Source organism: Magallana gigas, chromosome 1, assembly GCF_963853765.1.
Source record: "Magallana gigas chromosome 1, xbMagGiga1.1, whole genome shotgun sequence".
Lineage (NCBI taxonomy): Eukaryota > Metazoa > Mollusca > Bivalvia > Ostreida > Ostreidae > Magallana > Magallana gigas.
In genome coordinates, this window is record NC_088853.1 from 7,368,409 (window position 1) to 7,381,930 (window position 13,522).

Here is a 13,522-nt window from a genome sequence, read left to right on the forward strand (position 1 = left end):
TCAATTGTTTAAACAGAAGCATTGCGCAATTTATAGTTCGGACATATGAAATTGTGTTAACAAATTTAATTCTTTGAAGCAAATATCGATACTATAAGTCAAAAAATGAATGAATATGATATAAAAAATATAATAATGAATAAGCGATCTGCTCGTTATAACTAAGAATTTTTTTATAAATGAAGAATAATTAATCTTTGTCGGATATAGAAAGTCATTTTGGAAATTCACGAAGTAAATTGTGTATACATAAAGACCAGCGCATTGGCACCATATTGTTTAGAGGCAAGTGCACTCCCGATATTACTATAATAATAAAATAATGAATAATCGTAAACTATGATACAAGTAACTTACCCCATATAATATTGTTGGTTATGTGCAGATACCCAGTGGGCGTGGTCATAACGACACTCGGAAGCTACGCTCCCTTCTGTCATTATGACCACGCCTATCGGGTATCTGCACATAACCAACAATATTATATGGGGTATGATATTTTCGGCACATGGGTCGACTTTTACATATGAATATACAGAGTAAATCATTAAAAATCTTTTACTTATGGTTATCTTAAAAAAAATTCTCTCCTCAAGAATGAATTTGCCAAAAAAGCTGAAACTTATTTGGAAACATCCTCAATTAGTGTAGATTGAAGGTTGTAAAAATAATGACCATCGGGGGTGAACGACTATTCATGTATGAATATACAAAGTAAATCTTTAAAAATCTTCTTCTCAAGAACCATTAAGCTAGAAAAACTGAAAATTATATGGAGGCATCCTTAGCTGGCGTAAATTCAAGGTTGTGAAAATCATTAACCGGGGGGTTGTGTGGGGTCACAATGGGGGTTGAATGTTTACATAGGAATATAAAGAGTAAATCATTAAAAATATTCTTCTTAAAAACCATTTCGCCAGGAAGTGTAGGATAAAAATTGTAAAAATCTTGAACCCCGTTGGATACGTTGAGGCACAAGGGGGGGGGGGGGTGCATTTTTACATATGAATATGTACAGTAAATCTTTAAATATCTCCCAAAACCATTAGACCAGGAAAGCAAAGCTGAAACTCGTGCAGAAGCATTGTCAGGTAGTGTAGATCCAAAGTTGTAAAAATCACGATCCTTGAGGGTAGGGTTGACCACAATTGGGGGGGGGGGCAATTTGTTGCATAGGAATATATTGAGTAAATCTTAAAAATCTTCTCAGAAACCATTATGCCAGGGAAGCTGAAGCGTGTATTGAAGCATCGTCACGAAGTGAGATTTCAAATTTATTTAAATTATGATTCCCGTTGGTACACAGGGCGAAAAACAATCTTTAAGCAAGTCCTTAAAGGTGACATAACCGTGACGTTAAGGTGCCTTTAAGGATATACAACCTTTCAGCCTCCTTTAAGTCCTTATAGGTCCTTAATGTCCAAACTTCTTTAGGTCACATTTAGGCCATCTTTAAGCCACCTTTAAGCATCTGTAAGTGGCATTAACGCTCCCTTTAAGTTGTCTTTACACCGTCGTTAAGTTCCCTTTAAGTCAAGTTTGATCAAGCTGAACAGATTCATCTAAAATAAATAAATTAAATGCAAAATCTCTTTGATAGGGATGGGAGGGGGTGATCTGAGTGATGATATAATTTCCAAGGAACGGAAGGGGGGGGGGGTTTCCAGGCGGCGGTTTTAATTGTCGCTCCATTGAACACAGATCGCTATCATCAAACCGCTCAAATGGACACAGAGCGCCGTTGTGAAATTCTTTATTTTTTTTTCGTTCGACAATTAGTGTACGGGTGCGCAGTCTCTAAATGTAAATCTGCGCATGAAATTATATTAAATTATGTTAGTTTCCTATTATAAATTAATAGATGAAATCTCTCTCTCTTTCTCTCTCTTTAAATTGAACGAATAATGCATGATTTAATTTAAAAATCAGTTTAAGATATGTATTTTTGTCAATTTTAATTATTTCTAAGTCTAATTCTAGATCTGCTAGATACATGTTTAAGATGAAAAGACTCTCAACTTCCTTTGTTTTATCACGTGGGATATAACTGCTTTGTTTGTCTAGACATAGTTTTGTTCGTTTGTGTATATCTAATTAGAGCCTATTGTTTGCCCAACGTAAGAAAACCCCTGGAACTAACGCAGAATATACAAGATATACACAGCAGTTGTGTCGTGTGCCCAGGTGCATGTTTGTGTATATATAATTAAAGTCTATTGTTTGTCCAACTTAAGAAAACCCCTGGAACTAACGCAGAATATACAAGATATACACAGCAGTTGTGTCGTGTGCCCAGGTGCATGTTTGTGTATATCTAATTAAAGTCTATTGTTTGTCCAACTTAAGAAAACCCCTGGAACTAACACAGAATATACAAGATATACACAACAGGTGTGTCGTGTGCCCAGGTGCACGTGAGGGTTTCTAAAGGCGTTGAAATCTTAGTATGTACGTGTATACGATAAGTCTAGTAAATGAAAGTTTATTTACATTTGTAATTCATTCTGAAACTATTATTTCTTACCTCTGGGCTTTAAAAATATTTCGTCTACAAATTAAAGATGTATGTAAAAGTAAAATCTAGAGGCCAATTAATTACCGTACCAGTGATTATAAGTAGGGGTTAATTATTTAGATATATGTATACGGGAAAATATGTCGCATACCCGGCCTGGTACATCATACAATTGTATGTGCATGTATATGTATGCGTCATTTACAATTGCCACATGCTATAAATACGTCGCCAGTAATTGGTTATATTGTTTGTTATGGAATCGATAGTTTAAAAATCATGTATATAATCAAATATTTAAACATAGCCTACATCGTTAAATTTGTTATTCTAAATCTGTTGTCAATGTATAATAATCAATATTAGTAAAAATATACATGCTGGAACGGCGCCGTAATCACGAACACCGGGAAATTCCGTAAAGGCAATACCTATTAGTTTCATTTAAAAAAAAAGTAGTTTCATCTTCTTCCTTGCATTTTATTTAGCAAAAAATTAGGTGAACGTATATCTACTCGGTTTAAGTTTATTAACTAAGTACTAGTAAGCATAACGGTTTCCATCTTGGTATAATAGATATGGTTTTTTTCACTGAAGACCAGATTCCGTATTTCACTATAAATACGTGCATGCATGTAATTTATAAATTAGATATAATTGATTGTTACAAACTGAATGAAGTCAAAATCATTTGAAGTAAAAAATTCACACATTATATTGATTCAATTGCCTTTGATTTATAGGATATGAAAAACACCTAAAAGTTATAAGCTGCCGTGGCGCATAGGGAGTTAGGTGACGCTAGTAATCGCAGGGTCCACGGTTCAATCCTCATCATGAGCGTGTTGAAATTTTTTTTAATTTTATTTTTTAGAGCAAAACCCGATTTTAATACTTTTTCTTTCATAAAATTAATACATTTTGTTGGTAAATTAAGCACAATATTGAATTGAATTTGTTTAATGGCTTAAAGGTGGCTTAAAGGTGGCCGAAAGAAGTTTGGACTTTAAGGACCTACAAGTTGTCTTTAAATGTGGCTTAAAGTGGCATGGTCGCGTTTTGGTCAAATATATTTTTCCGATTTTAATATTTACAATGCTTCAGAAAGGCATTTTTAATAGGCTACCGAAATTTGAGTCTCATTTGATGAGATGTAAGCGAGTTACAGAGCTTGACATTTTTTGAATTGAATTGAAAACAAAGCGTGTGTTTACATTTTCAATGTTGAAGTAAAAATGTCAGTTTTAAACCTAACAAAAATGTGTTTAACATAAGGAATTGTATATCTTTGCTTAAAATAAATAAAAAGATAGACAAATGAACTAGAAAATTTTTTTTTACTGGTATATGGAACCTATGTAAACAAAAACAGGGCACAAGTCTTGTTTACATGACAAAGAATTGGAGCCCTATATTTCATTTTAACTCTACGAATGACTCTCAAATTTAATTTGATCAATTTATTTCTAAGGGATTGTAAAGAATAAAAACATATAAGATAAAATTTGACCAAAATCGTGACCATGCCCCTTTAAAGGTGGCTTAAAGATAGTATTTAAGCTGCCTTTAAGCCATCTTCACGCCCTCTAAGTCACCTTTAAGCAACACATATAGCTTCAAGGTGGCTTAAAGATCGTCTTTAAGCTACCTTTAAGCACCTTCAGGCTATCTTTAAGGGGAACTTTGAGATGGTCATTCATCCTGCGGTAGGATGGGTCACAATGGGTAGAGAGAGAGAGAGAAAGAGAGAGAGAGAGAGAGAGAGAGAGAGAGAGAGTTTTACATAGGAATATATAGAAAATATCTTTAAATCGTTTTCTTAAACAAAACAACAATTCTTAGAAAAGTTGTAACTTTATTGAAATCATTTTGATACTGTAGATTCAAATTTGTTCAAATCAGTCTTTAAGCGTATTGTCGGGCCACATTGTGGATTCAGTTGTACAAAGTAATATGGGTCAATTATTGAAAAAAACTGATATGTCATTATATATGTTTTACTTATATGCAATCATTTTTTATGTATTGCTGATCCTTGTGTTTAACTTTGGTCCCTGGACGATTATTGGGCCTCAGGGGTTCAGAGTTTGATGTAGGTTTATGTCCTGTATATTGACAAATGTTAAGGAACTTTTTGAGAACTAAAATACTGATAGTGATATGACTATAAAACCATCCTGTTAGAAAAAAGGACTCGATTATAAATATAAAAATATCCAGTGGGAAACAGATTTTTTATTTTATATAGGATCTACATGTATTATACCAAATTGTCCAGATATTTTGTAATATGACTCCATGAAGCTGATTATATCATGCCTATTGTTGCTCAGGTGAGCGATGTGGCCCATGGGCCTTTTGTTACACTTCACTCCAGTGATTTGTCTCCTGGTATTGATATTTTCTATGAAACGTGCATGTGACGTCATTAATGATAACTATAAGTTTAAAAGAGAAATCGAAAATATATATTCAGCGAGAAGAGTTTCTAGTTACATTTAACGTCTGTAGTTTTTATGATATAAATCAGAGAAAAAGTAAAACTTAACATGTTTCTGATTAAAATATGACATCATGCTATTTATTGTGACGCCATATTGATCAGAGGATCTTTTCACTCAATCGATCGCTGAGAGTTGCCTTATCATACCCGCCTACCCCCGGGGACCATAAATTGGGATCTACCCTACCCTACCTGAGGATTCTACCATATAATGCTAAGCTTTTCTGGCCAAATGGTTTTTGAAAGAACATTTTAAAAATGTACTCTGTATATTCCTAGGCAAATACTCGACAACCCATTGTGACCTTTCCTACGCCCGGGAATAATTACTTACACCTTTTTAATCATTTTTATTTATCTCCCCTTGAGAAAGGGCATGACCTTTTATTTGAACAAAGTTGAATTCCCTACACCAAATGATGCTTTGTCCGAAGTTTGGTTAAAATTGGTCCAGTAGTTCCTGAGTAGTAAAAATTGTTTAAATTTACAGACAAATTTCAGCTTAGGTGAGCTAAAAAGAAAAATTTGATGATAAGTCTGTCTGCATCATTGTTCGCTACATTCAAACAACTGCAAAGGTATGGATCTTAGTTCCTAGGAAGTTTTGATTCACAAACACATTTAGATAAGGAACGAAAAGTAGGAATACATGTAGTTGTAAAACTATAATGACTTTCTTTGTTTGGATTTAGCATACAATGGCAAAAGGTTAAGGTTCCTGAGACACAAATACTTTATTTGATGGATCGATTAAGAATCTTTTCAGCAATGTCATTTCACAAAACAGAGATTAATATGAGCTTTCAAGTATTCAATTGGGTACTTTTTCAGTGAACTGGGAAAAATGTTTTAACTGCAAAAAGGTTATTTTAAAAATTCTAATTTTGTCTCATTTGATTAGAAATACATCTATGAATAAATACCTCGCAAACCGTTTTTTTTTTAAATCAAAACTTTCATTGTTTTATTTCCTTATATATATAGATTAAATCCATAGAATAACTTTTTCAAATATACACAAAAACCTCCGGATTATCACAAAAAATCTCCGTTATTTAAAGTTGGGTTATAATATTTGGAATCATCTGTAGGTAGTTTATTTTCTATTAAGTTTGGATCTAAATATCGAGGTTTATGTCTTTCTCATATCTGGATTAAGGGTAGGTCAACATGAGGTTGTAGTTTTATTTCTAAAGTATTTCACTTTCAAAGATCGCTTTACCGAATTACAAGAAGCATCGTCTTTTAAGCATAGTTTTTGAAAACAAATAAAATTCAATATAAATATTTGGAATTATGTGAAGGTTGTTTATTTTTTTTATTACCTTTGGATCTAAATCTCGAGGTTTATGTCTTTCATATATCTGGAGTAAAGGTAGGTCAACATGAGGTTGTGATTTTTTTTACAAAGTAATCCACTATCACAGATCGCTTTACCGAATTACAATATACATTGTCTTTTAAGCATAGTTTTAGAAAACAAATAAAATACAATATCAATTGAACTTAAATTTGCGTGAAATTCATCGTTGAACAAATCGACGCAACATTTCTTCACTAAATAAGATGTTCATAGAAAAACTAATGAAATCACAGTCGTTTGTACAGAGTATCCGAAATTTCAATACTGATTTGAATGTTTATTATAGTGTAAAAAAGGGGTTAAAAATTCAGTAAAACATATCTTAGGAATATACAAGGAATACAGTTGTATACTATTAGATTAAACCCCGTTTGCTATACCTAACGATACTCTTAACACACATTGATAAATGTATACAACATTTTGTATTTTTAAAATTATTTTCAGAGTTTAAAGCTTCCAACACCAACGAAAGCAACTCAGATATTGGCGTTGACGATGTTTTACTGTGGGCAGTCATTTTCAATCGGAGGGAACTGGCTGAACTATATTGGCTAAGAGGGAAGGATAGACTATGTAAGCAAAACAAAGATGACAAACACAATTTCAATTTATTATTAGGGTCTTCCGTTTCCAACGGAAGACCCTCTTGTTATTCTACGGTTTCTTTTTATTATTATTATTAAGGTCTTCCGTTTCCAACGGAAGACCTTATTGTTATTGATTTGTTTTTTTTTAGGGTCTTCCGTTTCCAACGGAAGACCCTCTTGTTATTCTACGGTTTCTTTTTCTTTATTAGGGTCTTCCGTCTTCAGCGGAAGACCCTTCTATTATTCTATTGTTTCTTTTTCACTTTTCTTATTAGGGTCTTCCGTCTTCAGCGGAAGACCCTTCTATTATTCTTCGGTTTCTTTTTCACTTTTCTTATTCTTCTTATTAGGGTCTTCCGTTTCCAACGGAAGACCCTCTTGTTATTCTATTGTTTCTTTTTATTAGGGTTTTCCGTTTTTCAACGGAAAACCCTTCTGTTATTCTACTGTTTCTTATTATTATTTTTTTTTTTTCCCGCAAATTTTGTGCACGAGATTTCTCGAACATTTTTTGTCTGATTGCTATGAAACTTTCAGGGTATGTAGATGATATTAATATCTCTAGGCGTTTTTTTCAAATTTTTAAAATTCACTTCCGGTTATGAGTTATTGCCCTTTAATTGAAAATTGGGGGGTCTTTTGTCCAGAGTTGATCTCGGGAACTACAGATGATAGATGCATGAAATTTGGCGAAATTGTCGGTAACATTTTATAGTTTTGCTGGCATGAAAATTTTGGTAATTTCTTTGTTAGTTTTTGAGCTATTTGTCGCCAAAGGTTAAGATTTTTTCGGGGCTGAAATTTTGTTGCTTTTTGTATTATAACCTTTAAACTAAAAATATTTTGTTAATACATATAGAACAAAAGTTGTTTAGAATAACGAGAGCTTTCATTTAGAATTAAGAAAAAAGGGCTGGCCCCTATAATTAGGGGTCAGCAGCTCATACACGTATTTTTCTGATAGCAAAAATCGTTATCATTTTATGAAAAAAAATTAATTCAGTTATTGTTAATATATTAAATAATGTCATTTGGTATCGAATTAAACAAGTTCTGTGCTATATTTTTTTTCAAATTTCATAAAACAAATATGTGAGAATCGTACATGAACGAGTTAATATGTCTACATCGACACACAAGCGAACAAATGCCACATTAAGGCCCAGGCATTTACTGCATTACGTTGTGTTGCGTCTTAGATAAATTGTTGTGATTCAATTTCATTTTTTTCATCTATATCATTTATGAATTCAATGAACACACATTATTTAAACGTTCTATGTGCAACTATTTGTCGGGGCGCCCCTGTTTGTAACCCCCGCGCGCGCGCCGAATGTAAACAGTAACGAACGGCATTGTAGAAAAGAGAGAGCCGTAATGCAGAAGAGAAGTTGTGTATTCTTTCTGTGTACACATGCATTTTCAATTTGCTGTGAAACATATGAACATGCACAAGGAACAATACTACATATTTGTTTAAGGAGGATATTTTTCTCGTGTGAATCGTTTACGAGGAAATTCTGACAGCCACACTTCTGTCAACGATCAGCCGTTGATAAGCTACGAGTAATAAAGGAGAAAAGATGGACATTAAAGTGTGTGATTTATGTGGATGTTACTGAAGAAGGTGAGGCTTTTACTCCTTTTAAAGTTTCTTGTTCACTGGTTAAAATTTAGTATATAGTATAGATGTACATGTAAGTGCACACTGTTAGATGTTTTTGTTATGGTGTGGGTGTTTGTTTACTAACGTGTAATTTTTACATGTTTCATGGATGTTTAGACTCGCTCGAGGTTCATGGGGGACTGGAAAGGGTAACTGAATTTATCTATTTAAAAAAATAACAGATTGTGAATTTTCAACTCAAAATTCAAAGCAGGGTCTAATTAGAAACATATCATATATTCTTGTGCAGAAGACTCCAAATGTAGTCATGAATAATTACAGTCAAGTCGAACCCAACCCGACTCGCACCCAAACCAACTCGTACCCAAATATTTGAGTACGACTTCACTAGTCAACTCGTACCCACGGGGAAAAAATATATTTATACTAGGAAAATAAAATGAATGGCTTTTATTCGTATGTTGTTATGTTTTGTATATTATCGATAACATTAATATGCGAATTGTATAACAAATTTAAAAGAATTTGTTATAAAAATCTGGTATACTGTAGTTCTGTACTTGAATGCGGACGGATCATGAATGGTTATGAGCAGGTTAACTATCATCAATTAAAATTAAAATTAATTGCTTTATGTGATTCCGTTCATCCTATCAACCGATGAGTTTGTCAGCACAAAATAAACATGCTGCTCATAATTAAGAAAAAACACACATTTTCATCACTTTTGGTAGATCAACATGGTTCGAAAGAGGTGTGTTTCCTGCAAGAAAACGGTAAGTAAATCACTATATTAGATATTGTTTTATAATTAAAACATATTTTTTGAGTAATCAAATGGATTAGGCAACAGTTAATTTAAAGTTAAATAAAACATAAATAAAAAACATAACATATGAATGAAAACTATTGTATTTTATTTTCCTAGTATAAATATATTTTTCCCGTGGGTACGAGTTGACTAGTGAAGTCGTACTCAAATATTTGGGTACGAGTTGGTTTGGGTGCGAGTCGGGTTGGGTACGACTTAACTTGATTCCGTCATAAATACCCTGTAGACATAACTTCAAGTAAATAAAATTGTATATTTCAGACTTCAGAGTTTAAACATGACATTAATATCTTTATGATGCCGATCATTGTATCATTAAAGAGGTTTAGCAGACCAACGGGTACCCGGTACATGTACTTGTACATGTAGGTTACAAGTTAGAACTATGCCTACCAGTTCACATAATTTTTCTTGTTTAGCTGTTATGATGTCATTGTGTACTTAAATTGTCCTTGTTAATGTTTTAAATGTAATTTTTTATTCTCTTTTTTTAATCTGACTACTGGCAGTACTGGCGTGCGAGCAGTTCTCGCCAACCCATTTCTCGCTGGTGCACTGTTACATCATATTTTCATATATAATTTTATGTGTTGATAAAATGACGTAACAATGCACTGGTGAGAAATGGTACTCGGCGAGAACTGATCGCACGCCAATATTGATTAATTACAGACAAAAACTGAAGGTTGCGAGTGTTATTTTTTATTGAACAACATTGTTTAAAATAATTCTTTATATATGTGACGATCAGACCGGTTTGAATACCAGTGCCAGATAGCTCAGTTGGTAGAGCACCTGACTAGAGATTCAGGGGGCCCAGGTTCAAATCCCGGATTGGTTCTTCATTATTTCTCCCATCCTGTTACAATATTGGTGTTGTGACCAACCCCTGGAACTAACAGGTTAACTCGATCCTGCCAGGGATGATCTTCGAGGGTGAAGATCATTTAAGGGGGAGGAATGTGACGGTCAGACTGGTTTGAATACCGGTGCCAGATACATGTAGCTCAGTTGGTAGAGCACTTGACTAGAGATTCAGAGGGCCAGGTTCGAATCCCACTTTGTTCCGTCGTTATTTCTCCCATCTTTTACATATACATGTATATCAGATATATGACAGATGATTAAGGTCATCACATGTTTTGCAAGATGCAATAAGTGTTAAAAACCTTTACTTTACAACAGAATACATTTAAGTGAATATTTATGTTTCTTGTTATTATTTGGTGTGGTTTTCTTGACAGTGTCGCATAAACAATTTACCCGCTCCTAAAACACAAACTTTCTTTTTGTGGATTCAGCTTACCACTGATTGGCTGCTGTTGCAGCAGACAAATAAGATATGCACGCACAAAACACAATGAACTTATCAGAGAATGAGTTGAGTTTATTTAAACTGTTGGAATTTGGGTATTTTTTTTTAAAATGTATACTTGTGACAAAATATATATGTGGTACATACAGCTGTAGCTTTATGAAGAAAATTTTGGTTAGACCATATATACCTATCATGCAAGTAAATGATATTTACAAAAAACTTGCAATTTATGGCGCACGAAATATACGCTAGTTTTATAAAGATTGACATACATGTAATGTACCACATTCTTTGAAAAATAATCTATTAAAAATTCTTCATTAAGTTTACTCATACATGTTTTATGCTTATTACACGTAGTATTGTTTTTAAAACATGTAATTTATAAGAAAATAAACAAAAACCCTCGCTAAATTTATTTGCAAAAAAAAAAAAAAACACAGTAGAATTGATAAAAAATGGTATACCAGAAGCTAATACCAGTACATGTACTATGACGCTGTTCAGTGGGTAATATTCGTTTGTAATTTACGAATTGAAATATTGACTGTTGCACTACAAGTACGGTAATAAACTCTCTCTCTCTCTCTCAAACTCTCTCTCTTTCTCAATTTGATAAGTGTTTATACCTATGAAATTTTTTTAATATTATGACTTGATATGCAAATTTTTGATCTTGTACTGCCTAAATGTTATGTCATGTATTGGGATATGTCATACTTATTACACTGCATGGTCAGTGTATTTTTTACAGAAATACTATGCATATGTTAATGTAAACACAGCTATTACTAGTACATGTATGTAAACACAGCTAATTATTTTTTTTATTTATTTCAGCTCAAAACAGACTCTTGTTACCACATGGCTTTTACCGGTACCTGTTGATTCTTGTGGGTCAGCTCCTGAGATTAACCTGTCACCTCTATCCACATGCATATTCCTTGTGTTCTACAGACTATTTACCGGTAATTCAAATTAAATCCGATAATGCATGAACAATAATGGAACTTGCCATGTTGTGGTTTGTGTTTGATAAGAAATTATGAAAACAAAATTAAGGCTGTTTAAAGAAATTCATAATTGCTGTGAAAATTTGTTTTTCAATAAAAGTATACAAATACGTTTCCTTTATTTTTTATTTCATAAAGATATTTAGATGTGTTTACATAATTGAAATCCCCCCCCCCCTCTATTTAATTGTCCGCATTAAGATTACATGTAGGATATGTAAATGTACATTTGACTTTGAAATAACATCTGCTATGATAATTACTTTTGAAATGAACAAGAAACAACCTATTTCTACCTTTCTAAGGTATATATGCATAAAAAAGTAGAAAAACATGTCAAATTTGAACATTTTTCATTGAAATCAACTCTGTCTCCAGCTACCTGGGTGTGTTTGAATTTAATTCTAATTTAAGGCAGATGTCTAACTTGCAGGTTGTAACTTACTGTTTTAGCATGGTTAGAAGAAGACTACAAATCAGAATAGATTAGATATTCACTAAATATGATTGTTAGCTTACTTTTTTCATGAAAACAAGAAATCACAAGCAGGACAGCTGTCTATTTGTTAATTAAAATGGTACAAATCATACAATAAACAAATAAAGATCAAATTTTAGAATCATTGATGATTGTTTTCAAATATGTGTGAGAAATGACTCAAGGAAATTGCCACATGTTTCATAAAATTAGGTAAAACATTTCAAACCATGACTTTTTATGAAAATCAAAAGATTGGCGGGTGGGGGGTATACATGTAAGGGTATTTCTAAGTGATGTGAAGCTTTTATCATGATTATATCATGTAGGCATATGTTGTATTGAATAAGGTTTCTTTTTAAAGGTGGTTGAACAAAAGTTGACCTCTAAAAGGTCAGGTAAAGATGTTTTACTATGGAGAACCCTGTAAATCTGTGTTTACTAAAGGAAATTGGAAATGGTGGGTTCACTTAAATGGCCATATTTTTATTAAACCTCAATGGAATTGGCAATATGTGGTATTCTTTTTCTCAGAATTGCATTAGCTTTCTTATTCTAAGACAAACCGTCTTTTCATAAAAATGTTAGTGTACTAATTAAGCTAAAGATACAAGGAACAGTTTCGGATAAAGTTATGTCAATATTTTTGTAAAATTGAGAGTGACTGTACTTGAAGGTTTATCATTGTTGCGAAGATTCATGAAATAAATTTTAATGATTATCAATAGTTAGAGGGATGTCTCTTGTTGGAATTGGTAAGCAATATTAAGGCCCCTAATTTTAAGTACATGAGAAGCAGAAATAAATTGTGAAACTTGCGGCTATGACAGATATGTTGACTTTACAGTGAAATTGAAGGTTACAAACGGGAGGTTATATAACATGAAATGTAGGTGGATGGGATATCATATGCCTATTTAGTATTTACTGGGTATGAGGACAATAGCAAGTTTATTGTCCCCCAAGACAGCAACTATTTAATGAGGCAAAGCCAAGGGAAATAGTTGCTGTGGAATGGGACAATAAACTTGCTATTGTCCGAATAGTCAGTTAATTGGTATTTCATTATACAGAAGAAAACTTTATTTGTCAGCGATGCAGAATTTCTTGATGATAAACAAATTAGAGTTAAATCAAACTTTGTATTTAATGCGGCGATCTTATTAGGTCAGAGGTGTTCCAAGTTTAAGGTGATATGGGACACTTCCATGTTGTGACGTATTGTTTATCGAAATAAACAATAAAATAAAGTGTAATTATATAATACATGTAGTTTCTTTTCA

The 13,522-nt window shown here is 32.9% G+C and overlaps 1 protein-coding gene across 2 annotated transcripts in view; it reads left to right on the forward strand.

Annotated features, from left to right (window-relative positions):
* LOC105326717 (transient receptor potential cation channel subfamily M member 2) overlaps positions 1–13,522 on the forward strand; it is a 143,976-nt gene that overhangs the window by 77,871 nt on the left and 52,583 nt on the right. For both annotated transcript variants that reach the window (XM_066081983.1, XM_066081991.1), the window contains exon 14: positions 6,829–6,957. In XM_066081983.1, the coding sequence (XP_065938055.1) occupies positions 6,829–6,957 (129 nt within the window). The remainder of the gene's footprint in view (positions 1–6,828; positions 6,958–13,522) is intronic.